This window comes from Ranitomeya imitator, chromosome 2 (assembly GCF_032444005.1).
Source record: "Ranitomeya imitator isolate aRanImi1 chromosome 2, aRanImi1.pri, whole genome shotgun sequence".
Classification (NCBI taxonomy): domain Eukaryota; kingdom Metazoa; phylum Chordata; class Amphibia; order Anura; family Dendrobatidae; genus Ranitomeya; species Ranitomeya imitator.
The window spans coordinates 645,537,412-645,564,603 of NC_091283.1; the positions used below are offsets into that span (position 1 = coordinate 645,537,412).

General features: G+C 45.7%; 1 protein-coding gene across 1 annotated transcript in view; it reads left to right on the top strand.

The window, feature by feature from the left end:
* Positions 1–27,192, top strand: part of LOC138665400 (pendrin-like) — a 201,085-nt gene that overhangs the window by 106,464 nt on the left and 67,429 nt on the right. The window contains exons 7-9 of the mRNA XM_069752845.1: positions 2,975–3,127; positions 9,647–9,729; positions 17,782–17,929. Coding sequence (XP_069608946.1) covers positions 2,975–3,127; positions 9,647–9,729; positions 17,782–17,929 — 384 coding nt within the window. The remainder of the gene's footprint in view (positions 1–2,974; positions 3,128–9,646; positions 9,730–17,781; positions 17,930–27,192) is intronic.

Here is a 27,192-nt window from a genome sequence, read left to right on the forward strand (position 1 = left end):
AACAATCACATCTTACAGTAAAACAAGTGAAATACAATTTACTGCAATATAATCTGAGAGGAATCATAGTGGTCCTAATGTTCAGTAGATGTGGTTATAGACTTTACTCATATTTTAATCCTAAGGGACAATTGGGATTCTCTCCCCTGCTTCGGGGTCTCGAGACAGGCAAGTACGCAACATACTTCGGTGTACTATTCGGGTAAGTGCCCTCTCTTTCCCTTTGGGTTGAACCTCATAGACGGGACCCCTGGACCTAACACGGCGTTTCACCCGATACGAAGTCTTTTCCCAATGGTGTTCCAGCTTGCCTCGAGGTCGCTTATCTCGGACCAACACATGGTCTCCGGCCTTTAGAGCTGTCCCTTGAAGGGGCGCCGTTTCATGATGCTCAAGCTCTCGAAGCCTGGTTTGCACCAGTCGAGGAAGGGTCTGCAACCGCTGTCGATGTTCTCGGATCCAGAAAGACATCCCCGTCCATGGGTAGTCATCTGCTGGATCCATTTCTAACTCTGTAATCGCTTGTGCAGCTGACTCAGCAGTCTGATCTCGAGTGGGAGTCACCACAGCAAATTTGGTAAAGTGGTCGATCATCACTAAGCAGTGTTCATATCCCAGATGAGCTGGGCCCACGGTTAAGTAGTCGATCAACAGTAACTCTAATGGAGCGGATGTCACAATGGTCTGTGTGGGGGCTCTCTGTTCTTGAGGGTTAATCAGTTTGCAGCTTCGACATTGCTTGTAGGCTTCTTCTACAGCAGTCTTCAATTGGGGGATGGTAGACCAACTTCTGTAGCCACTGAAATGTCTTCTCCGGGCCAAAGTGAGCCCCTCTCTCATGAGCCTCTGTAGCTACCATTCTGATCAACTTCTCCAGGAACAGCACTTGCCAGGTAACCCCCAACTCTTGTACCAGCTGCACTTTCCGATACAGAGAACCATCTTCCAAATGAAGCCTCTCCCACTGCCTGAGAATTTGCAGCGTTCCCAGGGACAGAGCTTCTCCTTCACTTCAGTTAGGGAATCGTTTAAAGGCCACCCACTATCTCACCTCCCCGCTCTGAACCTTTCCCGCAGAGGCTGCCGTCCCTTGCTCTTGCTCCCGCACGTGCGCTTCCGCCCCAATCTCTAAGAAAGACGTGTGCAAATTAATTTGCTAGCACTCCCACAGAGCCTGTTTAAGCAGCGGACTTCGGAGACTGGCTACGAGTTGGTATCTCAGAATCACTTCAGGGTGCCACACGCCCACATCATCCCACTTGGTTACGGCCTTGTGAATCTCCTGCAAGGTGTTCATATATTGGGTCACGGACTCCCCCTCACCTTGAATGCGGCTAAACAAGTGCATGCGCAATTCTCCGACATCCGTGGGGTCCCCATGCATCTCCTCCAAAATTTGTAACACCTTAGTGAAAGTGTTCCGCTCATGTGGGGGCCGAAACATAACAGAACATCTGACTTCCCTATCCAGGGCCATCACAGCAATCTCTGCCTGCATAGCAGGTGTCATAGGGTGCATCCTCAGCATTCCTTTGACCTGCTCAATCCAGTCCCATAGCAGCAAATAGCTCCCAGTAAAGTTTGGAACATTGCTGAGCATGGCCTCCAGAGCTAAATTGGTCCTTGGGGCACCCATGACCACCTGGTCTGCCACTTCTGTGCTTGTGGACTGCATCCTGCCGACTATGCCAAGTGTAAGCAGGTTGCGGGATGCAGTGACGCAAGAAAGGCAGAGCAAGGGTTAACAATTTATTTTAACAGTAAAGATACTCCTCGCAGGGAGATGAACAGTTAAAGGGGTAAAAGATAGGGAAATAGCAAACACAATGTAATAACTGTCCACACAATCAACTGATCGTGTTCGTGGCTTCCTCGGCCATGGATGATCCGATGAAGGTTGCAGTCCCAGCAACGACCGGTGTAATGTCCTCAGAGGAGATTCCACAGCACACGGTATATCTTCTGGTGGCAAAGGGCAGTCTCCAGTTTTTACCCGTTGAGCCAATTAGTCCATAAACTTTTGCAGCCAAAGTCAAGGAAATTGCGTACAGTCTATTAACAAGAGGAGTCTGCGGTGTGCTGTCCGGCAAAGAGGGCCACAAAGAACAGTCCTGAACACGACCCTCGTTCCGATGCCCGAGCGCGGGCGGCACTGAACTTAAGGGGGCCCACGGCTTTTCTGCTGCTGGGTTCAGCAGTTTGCTCGTATACAGCCGACCGCGGTACGTTGCGGGGCTGCTGCACACCCAGCGGAACACACCTGCTTAGTCACCGCCAGTGGAAAACTGCTGGTCGCTGCACGCGCTTTCTCATTTGCCACGCCCCCTGCTTCCGGGTGACAACATCTGTCCGGTCTTCTACTCTATCCCCCGGACAATCTGGGATGCAGTCTCGACAGTTCCAGACCCGGCGCATAACAGGTGCCCGAGGCCCGGTCCTCCTACTTACACTGACAAACTAATAATAGCCATCCCTTGATGCCTCGTTAGATTTATCATGATTGAAGAACTACCCCATTCTAGCCCTGGTTACTTCTTGCATCTGCAATCACAAGCTCTTGAAAAAGCTGATTACAAAGAATCCCTCTGCTGGGTATCCCTCATTGGTCAGGTCCTCATTAGGACTTGTCAGCAAGTATTCAATTCCTACAGCATCATCAAAGGGGAGTAATAAGGCATTCCAAATCCTCTTCTTCCACCTCTATGGTTGCAAATCTCAGAAGTGAAGTTCCAAAATCTGGTTGAAAATCTTCCCAGCCATAAAGGAATAATTTATTTTACATGCAAGTGGCATTTAGTAAATCAATATACTGGTACCTATATAACATACATGTCAGGCACGTGTTCATGGGCATAGAGCCAATGGTACAAGACTGGAACTAGACATTATGCGAATCACGAAAATTGGAAATTGCTGCATTGAAATTTTACATTTTTATTTATTTTCTTTATCATGAATTTTTTTGTGTGTTTAGACACTTGTTGACATCTTCAAGAATATTGCTCAAACCAACATATGTGACTTTATTGCTGGGCTGCTGGCATTTCTAGTATGTGTGGCGGTAAAGGAATTCAATGAAAGATTCAAGCATAGGCTCCCGGTGCCGATTCCTATAGAAATTATCGTGGTAAGTTTGTGGTTACTTTCGGTGCAATTGTCAGACAAGTAATCTACTATATAATCGTCTAAGGGTCACTTCCGTCTGTCTGTTTGTCTGTCACGGAAATCCCACGTTGCTGAATCAGCGACGGGCACAGTCTGGCCGCAAATTCGCCCCTTCCTACTCTCTGTCAATGCCCCCTCCAGTCAGCACACACAGGGGTTATGCCGCGATGTAAGGCAGTCCGTTAGCACTGCTATTAACCCTGTGTGATCAACTTTTTACTATTGATGCTGCCTATGCAGCATCAATAGTAAAAAGATCTAATGTTAAAAATAATAAACAAAATAAAAAATCATTATATTCTTACCTTCCATAGCCTTTCCCGCTGCTCCTCGCGACCCTCCGGTCCATGCATTGCAGTCTTGCGAGATGATGACGTAGCGGTCTCGCGAGACTGCTATGTCATCATCTCACGAGACCGCAATGCATTCTTGGGACCAGAGCGTCGTGAGGAGCATCGGTAAATGCCTGGGTGACAGAAGGTGAGTATACAGGTTAACTATTTTTTATTTTAATTCTTTTTTTTATGGTGCCCACATTGCTATATACTACATGGGCTGTGATATATACTACGTGGGCTGTGTTATATACTGTGTGGGCTGTGTTATATACTACGTCTCTGTGCTATATACTACGTGGCTGTGATATATATTACGTGGCTGGGCAATATACTACATCGCTGTGCTCTATACTACGTGGCCTGTGTTATATACTGCATGGGCTGTGTTATATACTATGTCTCTGTACTGTATACTACATGGATGTGCAATATATTACATGGCTGTGCAATATATTACGTGGCTGGGCAATATACTACGTGGGCTGTGTTATATACTGCATGGGCTGTGTTATATACTGCATGGGCTGTGTTACAAACTACGTCTCTGTGCTATATACTACGTGACTGTGGAATATATATTATGTGGCTGGGCAATATACTACATTGCTGTGCTCTACACTACGTGGCCTGTGTTATATACTGCATGGGCTGTGTTATATACTTCGTCTCTGTGCTATATACTACGTGGCTGTGCAATATATTATGTGGCTTGGTCAATAGACTACGTGTCTGTGCTATATACTATGGGGCTGTGCTATATACTACGTGGCTGGGCAATTTACTACGTGGGCTGTGCTATATACTATGTGGGCTGTGCTATAACTACGTGGGCTGTGCTATAACTACGTGGGCTGTGTTATATACTACGTGGGCTGTGCATATATGCTACGTATGCTGTGTTATATACTACGTGGGCTGTGTTACATGCTACTTGGCTGTGCTATATTTCTCTGCTGTATCTGTGCATCATGAATCGTTGTATGTGTTAAAGAGGGGGGCCCACTGAGACTCTTTCGCCTGGGGCCCTCAAAAACCTGGAGCAGGCCCTGGCTTCACTGATTGTTTGCAGCCGGGCATGACCAATCAGCGACAGGCGCAGTTCGGCCGTGAATTGGCGCGGAATTTGAACCACGCTTCGCTAATTGGTCGCGCCCGGCCAGCCGAATCCTGTGTATAAATTGCATTATTCTGAAAACTTCATAAACAAACTACATACATATTCTAGAATACCCGATGCGTTAGAATCGGGCCTCCATCTAGTTGTGTATAATTGTGTATGGTTGACTCAAGTTTCATTAGTAAACAAATAAAAGGAAATAAATATGGTAATAAATGTGGAATATTACCCACACATATTGGCAAATCAATACAGATCATTGATTTGGTCCCATTGCCAAAGAGAACAGTGTATAAAGCAAATATATAGTCACCTAAAATGTTGTAAGTGATATAAGAATCACACATTAATTATGGCAATGAAGCAATACTTGTTAATAGCAAGGAATAATTCAAACAATTACTACCAGAAAAACACATTCTAAAGGAAGGAAGAAGGAAAGTGTGAAGTAGGAAAAAAGAAGAGAAAGAAAAAAGGTGGAGGGGAATGGGAAGAGGGAGACAGAGGTACCCCACACATCTCCCCATAGGCCCGCACTTGAATGCCGTACATTTCCATGATGCCAACTATGGGATTGTAATATATTTTCTAGTTATTGTCACAAATAAGACTGATGAAGGGTTCTAATCTAGTGCAACAAATGGAGGAAGGAAGCCATATGGGAATGTTAATGATGGAGCAAATGTTGTAGGCTATAATGTGTTGACAGGACATAATGGTATGTCAGAGTGCCAAAATCTCCTCACTTCCTTAACCCACATGTCGAATCATGCCAGGTAGTGGGGTGTCTGCAAATTGCAGGGTTTAAAAGAACAGTTAATAGTATGTTTATTCGTTAAAGGGATTCTCCAGGAATAGGAAAAATAAAGAAAATTTAAATTCTTTTGTCTAGAGCAGGGATGTCAAACTCAAATACACAGAGAGCCAAACTTAATGGACCATGCATACAGTGCTCCATACAGTATAATGGGCCCTGTAGTGCCTTCTATACAGTATAATGGCCTCACATGTTGCTCCATACAGTATAATGGTCTCTACATTACTTTCCGGTACAGTATACAGTATTACAGTATAATGGCCCAACATAGTCCTACATACAATATGAAGGGCCCTGCATTGCCTTCCATATAGTATAATGGCACCACATAGTGCTCCATGCAGTATAATGGTCTCTGACTTGCCTTCCATACAGTATAATGGGCCCACATAGTGTTCCATACAGTATAGTGGCCCCACATAGTGCTCCATACAGTACAATGGCCCACATAGTGCTCCATACAGTATAATGGGCCCTGCATTGTTTTCCATGTGGTATAATGACCCCACATAGTGCTCCATAAAGTATAAAGGCTCCACATAGTGCTTCAACCAGTACAAAGGGACTCACATAAAAAATAAATAAATACTCGCCTCTCTTCGTCCCCCTGCTGTTCCAGTCTCTTACATAGTCAATCTCCGGTCCCACATAGTCCTTCATACAAGTATAATGGACCCTGCATTGCCTTCCATACAGTGTAATGACCATTGGTTACTTGTATAGAGTATTCTATATAGATTATTGCCTATGGTGGCATGTGTATATACAAATAGTACCTTTGTGTTCTGTGGATCTGTCTAAAAGTGTAATGACCCTATATAGTGTTCATACAGTATAATGAGCCCTGTATTGCCATCTATACAGTATAATGGCCCCACATAGTCCTCCATACAGTGTTATGGCCCTGTATTGCCTTTCATTCAGTATAGTGGCCCCACATAGTGCTACATTCAGAATAATGGGCCTTGCATTGCCTTACATACAGTATAATGAGCCCACATAGTACTCCATACAATATAATGGCCCCACATAGTGCTCCATACAGTATAATGGCCCCACATAATGCTCCATACAGCATAATGGCCCTACATAGTGCTCCATACAGCATGATGGTCCTACATAGTGCTCCATACAGTATAATGGCCCCACATAATGCTCCATACAGCATAATGGCCCTACATAGTGCTCCATACAGCATGATGGTCCTACATAGTGCTCCATACAGTAAAATATAAAAAACATAAAAAATAACATAAAAAATACTCGCCTCAGCAGACTCAGAGTGAGAATGATGGCAGGGGGAGAATTTCCTGACGCTCCCTCCTCCATCATTGCTTTCAACTGTATCGGCATATAGGATTCCGATACAGTTGAAAATGCTATACCGGGCAGCCCCTGCCCAGTATCGCGGGCCAGATATACTCACCAGAATTTGACATGTATAGTCTAGAGAGATAATCAGTATAGAATTAAAATAGCCACCATCTTGTTACACTGGAACAAACCTTCCCTTAGTACAGGGACCTGTGAGCATGTGCTGGAGAAGGTCTGCTGCTGTTACCTGGGGATAAGCTATACCATATAAAGGCAGGATGCTGAGATATTTGAGTGGCCTCTTCTTACCTCAGCAGTAAATCTTTAGGGTATGTGCACACGCAGCGGATTGGCTGCTGCGGATTCGCAGCAGTTTTCCATGAGTTTACAATACTATGTAAATCTATAGAAAACCAAATCCGCTGTGCCCATGGTGCGGAAAAAAACGAGTGGAAACGCAGCGTTGTTTATTCCGCAGCATGTCAATTCTTTGTGCGTATTCCGCAATAGGAATCCGCAGGTGTAAAACCGCAGGTAGAATCCTCACAAAAACGCCGTAAATTCGTAGTGCGGTTTACCTGCAGATTTTGCAAAAACAGTGCGGAAAAATCTGCACACCAATCTGCAACGTGGGCACATAGCCTTCTACATATGAAGGAAGGAGGAGCTTCTCCTGCACGTGCTCACAGGTCCCTGTACTAACATTCTAGGACAAGTTCATGTCAGTTTATCAAGATGGCGGCCATTTTAATTCTATAGTGATTACCTCTCTAAGCAAATCAAGTGTGATTTGCTAATTAAATTTATTTAGGAATTCCAACAAAAGAGAAAATGAACGGCAACTAGGAAACACAAATCACCACTGTAGGCAGAAAGAGCTATTTATCTGAACTTTTTGTGGTACAAGTATTCAGCTAATATACGGGTGCTTGCATGAAAAACAAGAAATGTCCAAATACTTCATGATGAAAAAAATGCAGCATTCACCAGCTGAAGTGAAAAGTTACATGTCCTTTATTTCACAATCGTGCCTGGACAAAAAAAAGGATAAGCAGGACGTGAAAGGAATTCTGGGGGAGGTGAGAGGCGGACGAAGGCCGTCTCGCCATTACTCGCTTCTAACTGGTCCAGGTGAAGTGATTAACTACAGGTCATTTCCTTTATAGGACCTATGACCTTACATATTAGCATATGCAATATGTTAAAATCAGACGTCTACAGATTTAAACAAAACAATTATACTAATGCAGAGTGCAAAACACTAAACAGTAGTAGATCTATTAATATTAATTTACATAAAAGATATTGGTCTTTACAATTTAGTATTTATTCCTTTCACGTCCTGCTTATCTTTTCTTTTCTCCATGGCATGATTGTGAAATAAAGGACATGTAACTTTTCACTTCAGCTGGTGAGTGCTGCATTTTTTTCTTCATGAAGTATTATTTAGGAATTTACAGTATATTTCATGACATTTCATGAAGTTATTTTTTTTTCTATTCCCGTACATCCATTTTAAAGGGTTGTCCGCTTAAAACAAGTTATCACCTATCCACTATATAGGTGATACTTGCCAATCTGTGGAGATCCAACCACTAGAACCTGCACCGATCAGCAGAACTGGGAACTTTTATTCCTGTTAGGCCGGTTTCACACGTCAGTGGCTCCGTTACGTGAGGTGACAGTTTCCTCACGTACCCCATAGGGGTGGAGCCGCATATTCATTACTGTAATGGGAGGCCCCACGTGACCGCATACAGGAGAAGCTGCGGCCAGGACAGGACACTGCGAGGGACCCGGGTGAGTATTTTAATAACAGCGAGCAGGTGCACAGGGGGTGGGAGGGGGTTGGGGACAGGGATCTTGATTTTAAACACGAGAAACAAAAAAAAAAAGGATTAATCATATCTTCTCTACAGCAAACGCTGCTGGAGAGAAGATATGAATGGCAGCTTCAGCACCAGATGCAGGGGACAGCGCTTATCTTGAGCACTGTCTCCTGCACGCTCCGTGTGGTACCCAGTCAGCACACGGGCGGCACACGTGTGTCGCGCGTGTGCCACAGAAACGCAGGGGCACACGGACACGGATAATTCCGGTACCGATTTTTCCGGTACCCGGAATTATCTGGACGTGTGGGACTGCCCTGAGGATGAAGCGGCAATGCACATATGAGAACTGAGCACCATTCATTCCTTGTGAGGCTCCTTTTTAGAACCCTAGGGAATTAATGGAGTGGTGGCTGGACGTTCAACCAGCCACACCATTTTGTAATGGAAATAAAAGTTCTCTATCGGGTTTAAAAACTTCTCGATCTACCAATTGGTGCTGATCCTTGTGACGGAACATCCATCAATCAGCAAGATAGCACCTATTTCGTGGATAGGTGATAGCTAGTGATGAGCGAATATACTCATTGCTCGGGTTTTCCCGAGCACGCTCGGGTGGTCTCCAAATATTTGTTAGTGTTCGGAGATTTAGTTTTCATCACCTCAGCTGAATAATGTACAGCTATTAGCCGTGCTGAGTACATGTGGGGGTTGCCTGGTTGCTAAGGAATCCTCACATGCAATCAAGCTGTCTAGTAGATGTAAATCATTCAGCTGCAGCGATGAAAACTGAATCTCCGAACACTAACAAATACTCGGAGGTCACCTGAGCATGCTCGGGAAAACCCAAGCAACGAGTATACTCGCTCATAACTTGTTTTAACCGAACAATCCATTTAATTGCACAGAGAGCTTAAAGTAAAAATGGAAAGCATGGCTGCAGTGCATTGGTGTGCTTGCATGTATATATTACTAAATATGCAATATCTTTTTCCTTCCAGTCTCTGTTGTTTCAGAAGAGAGAAATCACTATGAATGAGATGTTGATTATTTTCTTTCGTTTCAGACAATAGTAGCTACAGGGATTTCTTATGGAGTAAATTTTGAAAAGAAGTTTGGAGCTGCAATTGTGAAGAGCATCCCTAGTGGGTGAGTCTTTGTATTAGGCCAGGGTCACACTTGCAAGAGCAATGCGAGAAACTCACGCTAGTCTCTCGCCTCAATACCCAGCACTGCCGCCGGCACTCAGGACCGGAGTTAGCGGCTGCATGTATTTCTATTCTATGCAGTTGAACAATCCGGTCCCGATTGTCGGCGGCAGTGCTGGGTATTGAGGCGAGAGACTAGCGTGAGTTTCTCGCATTGCACTCGCAAGTGTGACCCCGGCCTTACTCTTATTGTTGACTTAATTGTATTTCCAACAAGAAATCATCATGATTGGGTCATTAAATAACAAATAGTAAAATTTTATAAAAATGGGTGCTAGAAATCAGTATTTCACTAGATAAATTGAGGCTGGATATTAGACTCGACTGCCATGAATATATAATAATGGAGAGGAAGGGACTTGATACTAATATACCCCTGGGCCACCAGATACATGAAGTGATACTATGTGACAGGGCAAATATATGTATTCTGACCACTGCAATCCATACCATTTATCAGTAGCAGCGATACTAGGGAAGCATTTTTGCTACTTCATCATGGGTCAACTCCACTTGGTAGGAACATGGGCTCCAAATCAATGGGCTGACATTCAGCTTCTAGACCAGAGGTACATAACCATTTCTCATTGGAGGTCAGGTTAAATCAAAGACCACAATAAAACTTAAGGGTATTATCATCTGAGACATAAGTGGCTTATACGTAATAAGTATGTGCCATAAATGTTTGAGAAAGTTCCTGTTCCACTTAAAAGTTTCTCATCTATTTCAAGAATGAGGTCCTCATCTCCTCTGTTCACACTCAAGTAAGGAAGAGACCAGGTATGTAGCTCTCTCCATTGTAGTTTGTGAGCTATTGAAACACACAAGTGTTTAACTGCTCCCATAAAATACAATCAAGAGAGACACACTCATGAATAACCAACTACTCTACTTCTTTCTGGAGTGCCATATAAGGGTCCAGAGACACAGAATCTGCCAGTATATGTTGGTTCTAGGGATTGCCACACTGTGCATCATTAGTACCTACCCATGCTAATGCCATGTGCCACTCCCTCCTCTCTGTGAAATTGATAATATTTTGCTATGATGAGGTGGTTGGGGACCACATAGAATGCCATATTGGGACGCATGTGGACCCTGAGCTACAGGTTATGCACAACTGGTCTAGAGAAAGCTGATTAGTGCCTGCAAGATACAAAATGCCCAAGTGTTTTCTTGTTTTATGTTTTGTTTTTAGTTGAAACTGAGTGCCTCCTCCAATTTCCTTTGCTCCATTGATTCTGGAACAATTTTCCTATTTCTACTGGGCTTCTCTATTCTAAAGTTATGGCCCCTGGCAATAATGGTGCAAATATTGCCTGTGGTCATATACCACAAAAGGTCTCTGATCTCTGTTTGCTTTGTATCCTCTTATGTTGGTCAATCAAAATATAGTCACGCTGATAGCGAAGTTATGTGGCATACTTCCTGTTGACTGAAGGGAAAATTTGCACCATTATTACCAGGGTGGCATAATTTTGGAACATAGGGGCAGAGAACAAAAAGAAAAAATGTTCCACAATCAATGGAGCAGCGGCAATTGGAGGAGGTACTTATCATAATTCCACACCTCATTGTGTGAGATGCAGTTACTGACAGCTCAGCCATCCAATCTGGTGCAGGGGCATACTGAAACTGTCAATGCTTTGACAGCTCAGTCATACAGTGTGGTACAGGGGCGTGTTGAAGCTGTCAGTGCTTTGACAGCTCAGTCATCTAATCTGGTGCAGGGACTGCGGAGCCGTCAGTGTGTTGGTTGACATTTTGGTCAGCCAATCTGAGACTGGGAGGCACTGATTGTCTCCAGGTATTCATTGTCCCAGGTGATTGCCAGGCTACTTAATTGGGCTGTTAGTGCCAGACATGCCAGATGTACACTCAGCTATAGTGTGGTTTGTCTCTCTACCTTGTGATGTGTTTGTTGATCTTTCGTTGTCTGACCTTGGACCTCGATCTGATCATCCATTAGTTTAACCCCTTCTGCTATGATCCACTATCCTCTTGACCTTGGACCATTACCTAACTACGTCTTTGTCTCTTTCTTGTGTTTATTACGTACCCTTCTGGCTTTTGATCTCTGACTCATTGACTATCGCATATCACGGCTTGTCTATGAGAAGTGACTAAGCATCACATTACTAGAATAGAAGGACAGCAACCAAACTTGAACGAAGTAAAAAAATCTTCTTTTTATTCTGTCAAATACAGTGCAATACCAGTCTTTATCAAGCATCACAATTTGTCTGGCCTATACGTTTTTCTTTATTGCCAGTATGGAGCCTGTTGACACTCTCTGTGATCAGGTGGCTAATTTGACTCAGATGGCTCAGTAATGCCAGAGTCTGAAGTCATCATAACGTCAGTTGCAGGGTCAGATATTTAATTTTATGAGCAATTTCATATAACCCTTCACTGTCGGCAGTGGCTGTGACATCAGTACCTTCTGATGTAGAGTTGATGTCTCCAGAAGCTGTAATGGCCCTCACTGATAAAGAGAGAAAGACCAGTTTAGAGTAAACAGGGAGAGCACCGCTCCCTGTCATTAGGAGATGAGTTTCAGCAGGTGGGAATAATCATGTCCCTACTCCAAGGGGGTCCTCAGACCTGGGCATTTTCCTTGTCGCCGCAAGCCCCTGTTGACACCACTTTTGACAGTTTAGGTCTGATATATTACAAACCCAACAGGATCCAAGTAGCTGAGGCTAAGATCATAAATCTTGCAAGGAGTTAGGTCACACAGCTGAGGACTACTGTACTGAGTTCTAGCAGTGGTCCCCTAAAGTTCTGAGTTCTGTAGAATGATACAGCTCTCATGTGCGAGTTCCACAAAGGTTTTTCCAAAACGCTTAAGGATGGTCTGGACCTTCATGAGGCCCTTTGTTCTTTGGTGGAGGCCATGACCCAAGCCATACAAATGGACCACAGAATCCATGAGAGACATGTTAAACAGCAGGCTACCTATTATACTTCCTCGGAGCACGTCCATTTACTAGAGGTGGAGCCATTGGAGGATAGAGTTGCCAGTCTTCGTGTTATGGAGAAAAGATGCAGAAAAAAATCTGATAAATATATTGTTAACTTGTTATCCTTTGGAAACCAGGTGTAATCAAGATTGGTGTTCATTAACTGTAGGTCTACTGCTAACTTTATTGATTTGAGACTGGTTTTGAAGTTAGGGATAGGGACAGTTAGTTCAGACAGACACATTAAAATCTTCACATTTGACAAGACACTGTTAGCCCAGAATTTGATAAACAGGGTAACGGTAGATTTCACGCTTCAAGTAGGAGCACTCCACTCTGAATCCATCTCTTGTTTTGTTTTGGATAATTTACCTGCTGGATTGATACTGGTGTCTCCATGGTTGCAGGTTTACTACCCTGTTATTGATTGGTGACAGAAGGAGATTGTTAAATGGAGCCCAAAATATGGCAAGAAATGTCTAAGAACTGTACAAATGTGCTCCACTAGTCTGAAGGGTCTGCCGGGGTACCCAAAGGACTTGTTTGCAGAAAAAGCGGGAGAGATACTAGCTCACCATCATCATTATGATTGTGCTACTGATCTTACTCCTAACGCAAAATTGCCTAAAGCTCGACTTTACAATTTGTCTGGGCCTCAACAGACCGCCATGAAAGAATATGTTAACGAAAGTTTACAGAAGAGTCATATCCATCTTTCCTCCCCTGTAGCTGCTGGATTTTTCTTTGTAAAAGAGAAAGATGGGGTCTGTGTTCTTACCTCGATTTCCAAGAACTAAGCAAAATCACTGTTAAAAATACATACCCACTTCCACTCATCCCCGACCTATATAATCAGTTTCTGAGGGCCAGACAATGTGACGCTAAGCCGCTTCTCACGGACAAGCCATGAGATGGGATAGGCAAGGAGTCTGAGGTCAAAAATGGATCAGAGCAGAATGGGTTAAGCAGACAAATTTCAGAACGAGGTCCAAGGTCAGGCAATGAAAGATCAACAAACCAAATGCAAGGCACAGAGAGACACACCACACAATTGATGAATGTACATGTGGCAGAGGTCTGGGAGTAAGAGCCCAGTTAAGTAGTCTGGGAATCACCTGGGACAATGAATACCTGGAGACAGCTCGGATTTCTTTTGAATTTGATTGGGGCTTCTTATCCACCAGTCAGACTATCCTGCATTGCAACTTTTTATACATTTTTCTCTGCCATCCACATCCAGGGAGATTAGCTACAGTGCCGTTGCGGCGCCCCAGGGTCCTGGTCGTCACAGTAGTTTTGCTTTCCTCTCAGGGAGAGTGATGCTACGTTTGGAGGCAATGAAGGATAACAGCATCCAGGTAATACAATGCATGCAACATGTTCACACTCCAGACCAGAAAGGGGAGCTCTAAGCCTGTTTTAGGTGAACTCCCCTATAAGAACATACTAATCTGGAGGGAAAGGGTTCAGTTCCTGTCAGGGAGACAGAGGGAAAGGAAGCATAGGAGCCGTGTAGCCTAAAGTGCTGCAGCTCCTAGGAAACAGACAGATAGAAAGCCGAACAGATTGCAGAGAGCGGATACCAGAAGTGAACCAACCCTGCACAGGCTGCCTCCTTCTGAGGCACAGAATCCCGGTAGCCGACACACCGAGGGAGTAAGAACCTTTATTATTATTATTTATTTATATAGCACCATTGATTCCATGGTGCTTTACATGAGAAGGGGTTACATACAAGTTACAGATATCACTTACAGTAAACAAACTAACAATGACAGACTGATACAGAGGGGTGAGGACCCTGCCCTTGCGGGCTTACATTCTACAGGATTATGGGGAAGGAGACAGTAGGTTGAGGGTTGCAGGAGCTCCGGTGTTGGTGAGGCGGTTGCTTCGGTAGTGATGAGGAGGCAGCGGGGTCAGTGCAGGCTGTAGGCTTTCCTGAAGAGATGGGTTTTCAGGTTCCGTCTGAAGGATCCGAATGTGGTTGATAGTCGGACGTGTTGGGGCAAAGAATTCCAGAGGATGGGGGATATTCAGGAGAAGTCTTGGAGGCGGTTGGATGAGGAGCGAATAAGTGTGGAGGAGAGAAGAAGGTCTTGGGAGGACCAGAGATCACGTGAGGGAAGATATCGGGAGATTAGTTCAGAGATATATGGAGGAGACAGGTTGTGGATGGCTTTGTAGGTCAGTGTTAGTAATTTGAACTGGATACGCTGAGGGAATGGGAGCCAGTGAAGAGATTTGCAGAGAGGGGAAGCGGAGGAGTAGCGAGGAGAGAGATTAATTAGTCGGGCAGCAGAGTTAAGGATGGACTGGAGAAGTGCAAGGGAGTTAGCAGGGAGGTCACAGAAAAGGATGTTGCAGTAGTCAAGGCGGGAGATGATGGGGGCATGCACAAGCATTTTAATAGATTGACAGTTGAGGAAAGGACGGATTCTGGAGATATTTTTGAGCTGGAGGCGACAGGAGGTGGAAAGAGCTTGGATGTGCGGTTTGAAGGACAGGGCAGAGCGAAGGTTACTCCAAGGCAGCGGACTTCCGGTACGGGGGAAAGCATGATGTCATTGATTGCGATTGATAGGTCAGGTAAGGAAGATCTATGGGATGGAGGAAAGATGATGAGTTCAGATTTGTCCACATTGAGTTTGAGGAAGTGAGAGGAGAAGGAGGATATGGCTGATAGGCACTCTGGGATTCTGGACAGCAGAGCGGTGACGTCTGGGCCAGAGAGGTAGATCTGAATGTCATCAGCATAGAGGTGGTACTGGAATCCATGGGACTTTATGAGTTGTCCCAAGCCAAGTGTATAGATTAAGAAGAGTAGGGGTCCTAGAACAGAGCCTTGGGGGACTCCAACAAAGAGATCCAGGATATGGCGAGGTCTTTGATACCAAAGGAGGAGAGGATCTGTAGTAAGAGGCGGTGGTCAACTGTGTCAAAAGCAGAGGATAGGTCTAGAAGGAGGAGTACATTATGCTTTACTTCAGAGACCGGCAGGACAGTTAATTGCAGGTTACCTGTCCGCACCTACACCCAGGAGGCACAGTGACACCGGGGCGTGCTAGAGTACCTATAAACAGCCTCAAGGCACCAGTCATACGAGTTTGTAATATCCTATATGGGGGACAGAGAGAAAGACATTACATCTGTGAGGACCTTATGTGAAGCCTTAGGCAGTAAGGAACTACAACACTGCAGCGCAAGGGAAGGCTACTGATTTCCACCTGGATAAAGGGACTCTGGATTTGCCTCCAAACCGGCTGGACTCTGCCCGCCCTGTGATCTGGTGCCCTGGACTGTGGATGCTGAAGTCTTCAGTAAAGGTAAAGAGACTGCAACCTTGTGTCCTCGTTCTTCTCTGCGCCTCTCACCATGCCACTATTTACACACCAGGAAGCCCTGGGGACATACTTCACCTGTGGGAAGGTATACCATCTAGCTGCCATAACATCACCCCAGTGGACCCCTTAAAGCAGCGTCGGTCACCCTGACCGAATACCACAGGTGGCGTCTCGAACACAAACTTTATCCCTTTAAAGAACTTTCCCTTTTACATGGATGTCCCAGGGCCATGGACCGGTTCAGCTACCGTGACATCCCCCCTGCGAACCGCAGGACCCGGTACCGAGTACCCCACTGCCCCATGGGGGGCGCTCCATTATGGGTTGTAAACTTCAACAATTTTAGTTCTAAGGTCCTCAGACAGTTCTCATCTCTTTTTTCTGTTCTCCATGCTTAGCGTGGAACACACAGGCACATAATGCAAAGACTGAGCCAACTTCTTCCATTTTTATGTGGTTTCAGGTGTGATTTTCATATCGCCCTCACCTCTTACTTGCCACAAGTGAGTTTGAACGAGCATCACATGCTTGAAACAAAGTAGTTTATCCACAATTTTGGAAAGGTGTCAACAATTCTGTCCAGCCCATTTTGGGGGTTTTGTGTAAAATTGTCTAGTTTGCCTTTTTTTCAGTTTTTTGTGTTGTTACAATACACACAAAGGAAATAAACATATCTATATCAAAACATGTGTAATTGCAATAATTATCTCAAAGAAACACTTCTTTTTTTTTTACAATTTCAAGGGTGACATCACTTTCGGCCATGACTACATATTTATAATGTTCATCTACAATCACACTAGAAACAGTAAATGCCCAAGGCAATATAAAATGTGTTTTGATTTAACAGAGGAAGAAATATGTTCACCTGAACATTTCTATTCCTCCCTGCTGCTGGTTTCTGCAGTTATGCATTTTTTCTATAACTGTGCAAAATTAGTGTGATTTAAGGGCTGCATGTCAATTCGACTATGTTCTATCTGTGATTTTCACTGTCATTGATAGAACATGTGCCCCTTATTTTCCATGAGGATGTTCACATATCAGAGTTTGTACGTGGAAAAAATCATGGAGCATGTCCGTTTTTACCGACATCATGGATGAAAAGTAGCAATGCTAGTCTACGGTTACAGGAAAATCACAGATAGCACACATATATTTTTGCATACATTAAAATCACTGATGACAAACTAATGGTAAAAAGTGACTCTGACTGATAAATCTCAGATACAAAACACTGATGACTCCCGTATTCTTTTTTTGAGTACATAATAAATCATTGAAATCTGAATATTACAGTATGTCTTTTTGAGTACTAAGGAGCGTTTTGAATTTTTACAGAGTATAGAAAGGAAGACATATGACATTTTATGTAGTAAACGCTAATATGAAACTTCATGTTCTGAAATACAAATAATTAGGCTAATTAGCTAAATGACAAATACATATTTTCTAGTTTTGTGTGCCTTTGTGGTAGCTCCCTTTAATTCTGTAAACGGAAAGATAGAATTAATAAATTATCTGATCACTAAAATGGCATATAGAGCATATGTTACATTCTAGGCCTAATAGAGCACTTATAAGACAGCAGCATGGATAAAAGTCCCTCAAAATGTACTTCTTGAAACAAGGTTCTGTATAAGAAAATTGGACAGGTAAATGATGGCTGTATGTAATCTCTTTTAGGTTCATAAACCCTGTCGCTCCAAATGTGAGCATGTTTTCTGAAATGATTGGCTCTGCATTTTCCATCGGAATAGTTGCATATGCAGTAGCTGTGTCTGTGGCAAAAGTCTATGGAACCAAACACAACTATCCTGTAGATGGGAACCAGGTAATTTTCTATATGTGATTGACACATATCATCCTGGGGTGGTAAAGGATATGAAATGAGGAATGTATTAATAGTCTTTGTGGCAGAAGACAACATCAAGGTAGTCCATGAGCTCAGACCAACACACGTTTCGCCCGTAGCTTCTTCCGAGGCCGTTTCGGTGAACGTGCGTTGGGGTGAGGGGGGACGGTTATCCAGTCCAGGCCAGCTGTTCCAGTGGTTCATTGTGTTTAGGTATAGTATGATAATTTATTATATGGTATATGGAACTCAGGACCTAATTTATTAACTACATAACAGTCATAATTTTATGCTTATCTGCGTGACACCCTGGTTGTTACTGCGATATAATGTGCAGCACTCGGGACATATGATTCATTAACCCTGTGGACACTCCATACTTTATGCTGCTGATATCAATGGATTAGCACATTGCTGGACAGGTTTAGCCTCCCCCCTACTGGATACTTTTTTGTTTACGTCTTTGAGCTTTTCTCTTATATGTATTTTAATTAGCTTTACAATAAAAAATTTATGCTTGATTATTTACTTATGTATGGTTCTCTTCTTTCGGCCATTTAATGTAAGCCCAAATTTGTTGGTATATTATGTGAAGTGCCATAGCTTCTTTCATTTTTGGACATCATTGATTATTATTGAATGAATGAAGTGTGAAGCTTTTTAGAGCCCTCAAGCTTAAAGTCCCCTATACACATTAGACTAATTTTGGCCTAACCAGCAGATATCAACAGGTTCAGACAACAGCCTAATATGTATGACAGCTTCCGACTCTCCGCCCCACAGATGATGTCAGGGGAGAAAAGTAGAGTTGAGCGACCTTGACCTTTTTAGAGTCGAGCCGGGTTTTGCGAAACCCGACTATGTCCAAAGTCGGGTCGAGTGAAATCGGCCGATTATGACGTAAAGTCGGGATCGACCGAAACACGAAACCCAATGCAAGTCAATGGGGCAGCATAGTCGGCAGTGAGTGGGGGCCAGGAAAACACCTAGAGTGCCCATTTTAATGTCAAAACCATCCATTCTTCTTAATGAAGCTTGTCAAGCGTAATTTACCTTAAAATAATTGGAAGGCATTTGAAATTGGGGGTCATTTGGCTAAAGTTGTGGGGGGTAGGGCTGGTTCAAGTAATTAGTGGGCCCAGTAAATCTGGACCACGTCACGGCAGTGGAGCAGGGAGAGGTAAGTATTTCAACTTTGCAAGTGCTGTGATCCTGAGCAAGCAGGGGGGGGCCCACTCGTTGGCATTGGCACTGGCACAGGGCCCCTCAAAGTACAGCGGTGTGTTTGCACGGCGGGGGCGCCTCCCACCGGCAGCAACACTTTTGCGTACTATGAGAGGCCCTGTGCCAGTGACGTCGCCAACTAGTATTCCTCCCCCCACCTGATGAAGGAACCTGCACTTTCATCTGCACCTTCCTCTTTGTCCCCGTGTAAGGTGGTATGGTATGCGGGAAGAGCAACCTGACTTTCAGCAGGGTCACAATGTTGTTGTGTAGCGTGCACGGGGAATGTTGCGTTATGGGTCAATGTACCAGCAGACTCATCTATCACTGGCTGGGCAATGGGCACGATGAAGTGGAAACACAGATATAGGCCCAAAGAAGAAAGTGGGCTAAATGCAGTTCAAAATTGGTAACACAGGAATAACCAGGGGGCATTGCAGTGGAGGACAACTGGAATGAGAGGCTGACACAGAGAGTAGGGCCAAATCAGTAAGTAGTCGAAATGCAGTTCAAAATTGGCAACCGTAGTAAACAGGCGGCACAGCTTTGTTCAGTGGAGGAGAACAGCAAGGAGTGGCAGACACCGATAGTAGGCCCCAACCCAACTAGTAGGCCAAATGCAGTCTAACATTAACAACTACTTAACGAGAGGCTGAAAATGGAATTTCAGGACAGGAAACCAGGAGAACAGCAAGGAGTGGCAGACACCGATAGTAGGCCCCAAACCAACTAGTACGCCAAATGCAGTTGTTCCATTTAACCACAATTTAATGAGAGCCTGAAGATAGAAGCTCAGGAAAGGCAACCTGGGGAACACCTTGGAGTGTAACACAACCTCTCTCTACACCACGGAAGGGCTGATTCTTAGGAAGGAAGGCTGTTGTAAATAAGCATTGCGCGTCCGAGGGTGATTATATTCTTATTCGGTATCTACTCACCCTCGGACGCGCCATGCTTCTTGATTTGTAATTAATGTTTATTTGCAATGTGCTTTTGACTTACTCAATTATTTTTTTAATTATTGATTTTATTAAATTAATAGTTTAACATCTTATTGGAAATAATTTAAAGGAGACGCGACAGGACAACACTCGGTGGATGCCATATCTGTGTTAACAACTCCAAAAAACTTTCAGTTAACTTCTTGCAGGAGAAAGAAATTGTAGCTGTTGGACCTTTGTAGTACAGTTCCAGATATTTGTTGTGTGTTTGTTTTGATTGTTAAAATGTCTGCATTTGAGATCTCAACACGATCTTATTTTTTATAATCAAATTAATTTTTTAAATATTTTATTAGGTTGGTTCAAGGGGTACACGGGCCGCAGTAGACAGGTCAGTGGAGGCCTAGTGGAAGGAGGGACCACAGACAGGCATCGAAGGCCTAAAATAATAACACATGGCTGTAGGCAATTTTAAATTGGTTCCAGGGGTACACGGGCAGCAGTGCCCTGGTCAGTGTAGTAGTAGTTGAAAGAATGGACCGCAGACAGGCATCGAAGGCCTAAAATAAAAAAATTGGGCTGGCTGTAGGCAATTTTAAATTGGTTCCAGGGGTACACGGGCAGCAGTGGTGTGGTCAGTGGAGGCCTAGTGGAAGGAGTGACCGCAGACAGGCATCGAAGGCCTAAAATAATAACACATGGCTGTAGGCAATTTTAAATTGGTTCCAGGGTTACACGGGCAGCAGTGGTGTGGTCAGTGGAGGCCTAGTGGAAGGAGTGACCGCAGACAGGCATCGAAGGCCTAAAATAATCACACATGGCTGTAGGCAATTTTAAATTGGTTCCAGGGGTACTTGGGCAGCAGTGCCCTGGTCAGTGTAGTAGTAGTTGAAAGAATGGACCGCAGACAGGCATCGAAGGCCTAAAATAAAAAAATTGGGCTGGCTGTAGGCAATTTTAAATTGGTTCCAGGGGTACACGGGCAGCAGTGGTGTGGTCAGTGGAGGCCTAGTGGAAGGAGTGACCGCAGACAGGCATCGAAGGCCTAAAATAATAACACATGGCTGTAGGCAATTTTAAATTGGTTCCAGGGTTACACGGGCAGCAGTGGTGTGGTCAGTGGAGGCCTAGTGGAAGGAGTGACCGCAGACAGGCATCGAAGGCCTAAAATAATCACACATGGCTGTAGGCAATTTTAAATTGGTTCCAGGGGTACACGGGCAGCAGTGGTGTGGTCAGTGGAGGCCTAGTGGAAGGAGTGACCACAGACAGGCATCGAAGGCCTAAAATATTAACACATGGCTGTAGTCAATTTTAAATTGGTTCCAGGGGTACTTGGGCAGCAGTGCCCTGGTCAGTGTAGTAGTAGTTGAAAGAATGGACCGCAGACAGGCATCGAAGGCCTAAAATAAAAAAATTGGGCTGGCTGTAGGCAATTTTAAATTGGTTCCAGGGGTACACGGGCAGCAGTGGTGTGGTCAGTGGAGGCCTAGTGGAAGGAGTGACCGCAGACAGGCATCGAAGGCCTAAAATAATAACACATGGCTGTAGGCAATTTTAAATTGGTTCCAGGGTTACACGGGCAGCAGTGGTGTGGTCAGTGGAGGCCTAGTGGAAGGAGTGACCGCAGACAGGCTTCGAAGGCCTAACATAACAAACTTGGGCTGGCTGTAGGCACTTTTAAATTGGTTCCAGGGGTACATGGGCAGCAGTGTATGGTCAGTGGAAGTCTAGTGGAAGGAGTGACCGCAGACAGGCTTCCAAGGCCTAACATAACAAACTTGGGCTGGCTGTAGGCACTTTTAAATTGGTTCCAGGGGTACACGGGCAGCAGTGGTCTGGTCAGTGGAAGTCTAGTGGAAGGAGTGACCGCAGACAGGCTTCCAAGGCCTAACATAACAAACTTGGGCTGGCTGTAGGCACTTTTAAATTGGTTCCAGGGGTACACGGGCAGCAGTGGTCTGGTCAGTGGAAGTCTAGTGGAAGGAGTGACCGCAGACAGGCTTCGAAGGCCTAACATAACAAACTTGGGCTGGCTGTAGGCACTTTTAAATTGGTTCCAGGGGTACATGGGCAGCAGTGTATGGTCAGTGGAAGTCTAGTGGAAGGAGTGACCGCAGACAGGCTTCCAAGGCCTAACATAACAAACTTGGGCTGGCTGTAGGCACTTTTAAATTGGTTCCAGGGGTACACGGGCAGCAGTGGTCTGGTCAGTGGAAGTCTAGTGGAAGGAGTGACCGCAGACAGGCTTCCAAGGCCTAACATAACAAACTTGGGCTGGCTGTAGGCACTTTTAAATTGGTTCCAGGGGTACACGGGCAGCAGTGGTCTGGTCAGTGGAAGTCTAGTGGAAGGAGTGACCGCAGACAGGCTTCGAAGGCCTAACATAACAAACTTGGGCTGGCTGTAGGCACTTTTAAATTGGTTCCAGGGGTACATGGGCAGCAGTGGTCTGGTCAGTGGAAGTCTAGTGGAAGGAGTGACCGCAGACAGGCTTCCAAGGCCTAACATAACAAACTTGGGCTGGCTGTAGGCACTTTTAAATTGGTTCCAGGGGTACACGGGCAGCAGTGGTCTGGTCAGTGGAAGTCTAGTGGAAGGAGTGACCGCAGACAGGCTTCGAAGGCCTAACATAACAAACTTGGGCTGGCTGTAGGCACTTTTAAATTGGTTCCAGGGGTACATGGGCAGCAGTGGTCTGGTCAGTGGAAGTCTAGTGGAAGGAGTGACCGCAGACAGGCTTCCAAGGCCTAACATAACAAAATTGGGCTGGCTGTAGGCACTTTAAATTGGTTCCAGGGGTACATGGGCAGCAGTGTATGGTCAGTGGAAGTCTAGTGGAAGGAGTGACGGCAGACAGTCTTCGAAGGCCTAACATAACAAAATTGGGCTGACTATAGGCACTTTTAAATTGGTTCCAGGGTAACACGGCCAGCAGTGGCCTGGTCAGTGTAGTAGTTGTAGAAAGAAGGGACCGCAGACAGGCTTCGAAGGCCTAACATAACAAAAATGTCAAAACAATGGTATTGTCAGTGCCAGGCATTGAAGGATGTCAGCGCCTAGACTACACATTGGTGAAGCTGTGAGAGATAATTTTGCTAGTGGTAGAGCACTGTTTGAGCTGGGGGGGGAACTGGCTTGTGGCCGGCGGTACAGGCACAGGGCCCCTCATATTACAACGGTGTGTCTGACGTTGGGTGCGCACCACCACCGCCAGAGACACTTTATTGTACTATGAGGGACCCAGTGGCAGTGCCGTCGACCAAAAGCGGCCACACCCACCTCTTCAGACAAACAGCACTCTCAAGGGTCCAAGCGCAAAGTGGCGATAGCACGGCCCCGTGTGGGGAGTTTGGCCATTTCGTGAGGTGGAAACATGTCGTATGCTGGACAATCAGGTGAAGAAAATTACGAGATTGGAAAAGTCATTCAGAATAGTCCACAGGCAAGACCTTTTCATAGGAAAGCTAGGTGTCAGCCGGGCAGGGTGGGGCAAAAGATTTTGAAATCCAGTTGTGGTTCATTTTAATGAAGGTTAGATCATCTACATTTTGGGTAGCCAGACGAGTCCTTTTTTCTGTTAGTATTGAACCTGCAGCACTGAATACTCTTTCTGATAGGACACTAGCTGCCGGGCAAGCAAGCTCCTGCAATGCATATTCTGCCAATTCTGGCCAGGTGTCTAATTTGGATGCCCAGTAATCAAATGGGAATGACGGTTGAGGGAGAACGTCGATAAGGGATGAAAAATAGTTTGTAACCATACTGGACAAATGTTGTCTCCTGTCACTTTGAATTGATGCTGCAGTACCTGTCCTGTCTGCGGTCATAGAAAAATCACTCCACAACCTGGTCAGAAAACCCCTCTGGCCAACGCCACTTCTGATTTCTGCCCCTCTAACACCTCTGGTCTGCTGGCCCCTGGAGCTCGTGTGAGAACGATCACGGGCGCTGTGTGCAGGGAATGCCAGAAGCAAACGGTCAACAAGAGTTGATTGTTTTGTTGCTAATATTAGTTCCAAGTTCTCATGTGGCATAATATTTTGCAATTTGCCTTTATAGCGAGGATCAAGGAGGCAGGCCAACCAGTAATCGTCATCGTTCATCATTTTTGTAATGCGTGTGTCCCTTTTGAGGATACGCAAGGCATAATCCGCCATGTGGGCCAAAGTTCCCGTTGTCAAATCTGCGGTTGTGCTTGGTTGAGGGGCAGTTGCAGGCAAATCTACGTCACTTGTGTCCCTCAAAAAACCAGAACCCGGCCTTGCCACGCCACCAATTTCCCGTGCCCCCGGGAAAGCTTCCTCATTAAAAATATACTCATCCCCATCATCCTCCTCATCCTCCACCTCCTCTTCGCCCGGTACCTCGTCATGTACACTGCCCTGACCAGACAATCGCTGACTGTCATCAAGGCTTTCCTCTTCCTCTGGTGCAGACGCCTGATCCTTTATGTGCGTCAAACTTTGCATCAGCAGACGCATTAGGGGGATGCTCATGCTTATTATGGCGTTGTCTGCACTAACCAGCCGTGTGCATTCCTCAAAACACTGAAGGACTTGACACATGTCTTGAATCTTCGACCACTGCACACCTGACAACTCCATGTCTGCCATCCTACTGCCTGCCCGTGTATGTGTATCCTCCCACAAAAACATAACAGCCCGCCTCTGTTCGCACAGTCTCTGAAGCATGTGCAGTGTTGAGTTCCACCTTGTTGCAACGTCTATGATTAGGCGATGCTGGGGAAGGTTCAAAGAACGCTGATAGGTCTGCATACGGCTGGAGTGTACAGGCGAACGGCGGATATGTGCGCAAAGTCCACGCACTTTGAGGAGCAGGTCGGATAACCCCGGATAACTTTTCAGGAAGCACTGCACCACCAGGTTTAAGGTGTGAGCCAGGCAAGGAATGTGTTTCAGTTGGGAAAGGGAGATGGCAGCCATGAAATTCCTTCCGTTATCACTCACTACCTTGCCTGCCTCAAGATCTACAGTGCCCAGCCACGACTGCGTTTCTTGCTGCAAGAACTCGGACAGAACTTCCGCGGTGTGTCTATTGTCGCCCAAACACTTCATAGCCAATACAGCCTGCTGACGTATGCCAGTAGCTGCCCCATAATGGGAGACCTGGTGTGCAACTGTGGCAGGTGCGGATGGAGTGTTTGTGCGACTGCGGTCTGTGGACGAGCTCTTGCTTCTGCAGGAGGACGAGGAGGAGGAGGAGGAGGAGGGGGTGCGAACGGCTACAGACAACTGTTTACTAGACCGTGGGCTAGGCAGAACTGTCCCAAACTTGCTGTCCCCTGTGGACCCTGAATCCACCACATTTACCCAGTGTGCCGTGATGGACACGTAACGTCCCTGGCCATGCCTACTGGTCCATGCATCTGTTGTCAGGTGCACCTTTGTGCTCACAGATTGCCTGAGTGCATGGACGATGCGCTCTTTAACATGCTGGTGGAGGGCTGGGATGGCTTTTCTGGAAAAAAAGTGTCGACTGGGTAGCTCGTAGCGTGGTACAGCGTAGTCCATCAGGTCTTTGAAAGCTTCGCTTTCAACTAACCGGTAGGGCATCATCTCTAACGAGATTAGTCTAGCTATGTGGGCGTTCAAACCCTGTGTACGCGGATGCGAGGCTAAGTACTTCCTTTTTCTAACCATAGTCTCATGTAGGGTGAGCTGGACTGGAGAGATGGAGATCGTGGAACTAGCGGGGGTGCCGGTGGACATGGCAGACTGAGAGACGGTGGGAGATGGTATTGTTGCCGCCGGTGCCCTAGATGCAGTGTTTCCTACTACGAAACTGGTGATTCCCTGACCCTGACTGCTTTGGCCTGGCAAAGATACCTGCACAGATACAGCAGGTGGTGCGCTAAATGGTGGTCCTACACTGCCGGAAGGGATGTTGCGTTGATGACTAGCTTCATTGGCCGAGGGTGCAACAACCTTAAGGGACGTTTGGTAGTTAGTCCAAGCTTTCAAATGCATGGTGGTTAAATGTCTATGCATGCAACTAGTATTGAGACTTTTCAGATTCTGACCTCTGCTTAAGGAAGTAGAACATTTTTGACAGATGACTTTGCGCTGATCAATTGGATGTTGTTTAAAAAAATGCCAGACTGCACTCTTTCTAGCATTGGATACCTTTTCAGGCATTGCAGACTGAGCTTTAACCGGATGGCCACGCTGTCCTCCACCAGGTTTTGGCTTTGCCACGCGTTTTGGGCAAGATACGGGCCCGGCAGATGGAACCTGTGGCGATGTTGATGCCTGCTGCGGCCCCTCCTCCTCCTCTGCTTCAGAACTGCTGCCGCCTGCACCCTGTTCCCCCAATGGCTGCCAATCGGGGTCAAGAACTGGGTCATCTAATAACTCTTCTTGTACCTCCTGCGCAACTTCGTCTGTGTCACCGTGTCGTTCGGTGGTATAGCGTTCGTGATGGGGCAACATAGTCTCATCAGGGTCTGATTCTTGATCAGCACCCTGCGAGGGCAATGTTGTGGTCTGAGTCAAAGGACCAGCATAGTAGTCTGGCTGTGGCTGTGCGTCAGTGCACTCCATGTCAGATTCAATTTGTAATGGGCATGGACTGTTAACTGCTTCACTTTCTAAGCCAGGGACGGTATGTGTAAAGAGCTCCATGGAGTAACCCGTTGTGTCGCCTGCTGCATTCTTCTCTGTTGTTGTTTTTGCTGAAGAGGACAAGGAAGTGACTTGTCCCTGACCGTGAACATCCACTAACGACGCGCTGCTTTTACTTTTACCAGTTTCACGAGAGGAGGCAAAAGAGCTAGAGGCTGAGTCAGCAAGATAAGCCAAAACTTGCTCTTGCTGCTCCGGCTTTAAAAGCGGTTTTCCTAATCCCAGAAAAGGGAGCGTTCGAGGCCTTGTGTAGCCGGACGACGAACCTGGCTCCACAGCTCCAGACTTAGGTGCAATATTTTTTTCCCCACGACCACCTGATGCTCCACCACTACCACTACCCTCATTACCAGCTGACAATGAACGCCCCCGGCCACGACCTCTTCCACTAGACTTCCTCATTGTTTTAAAAACGTAACCAAACTAACGTTAT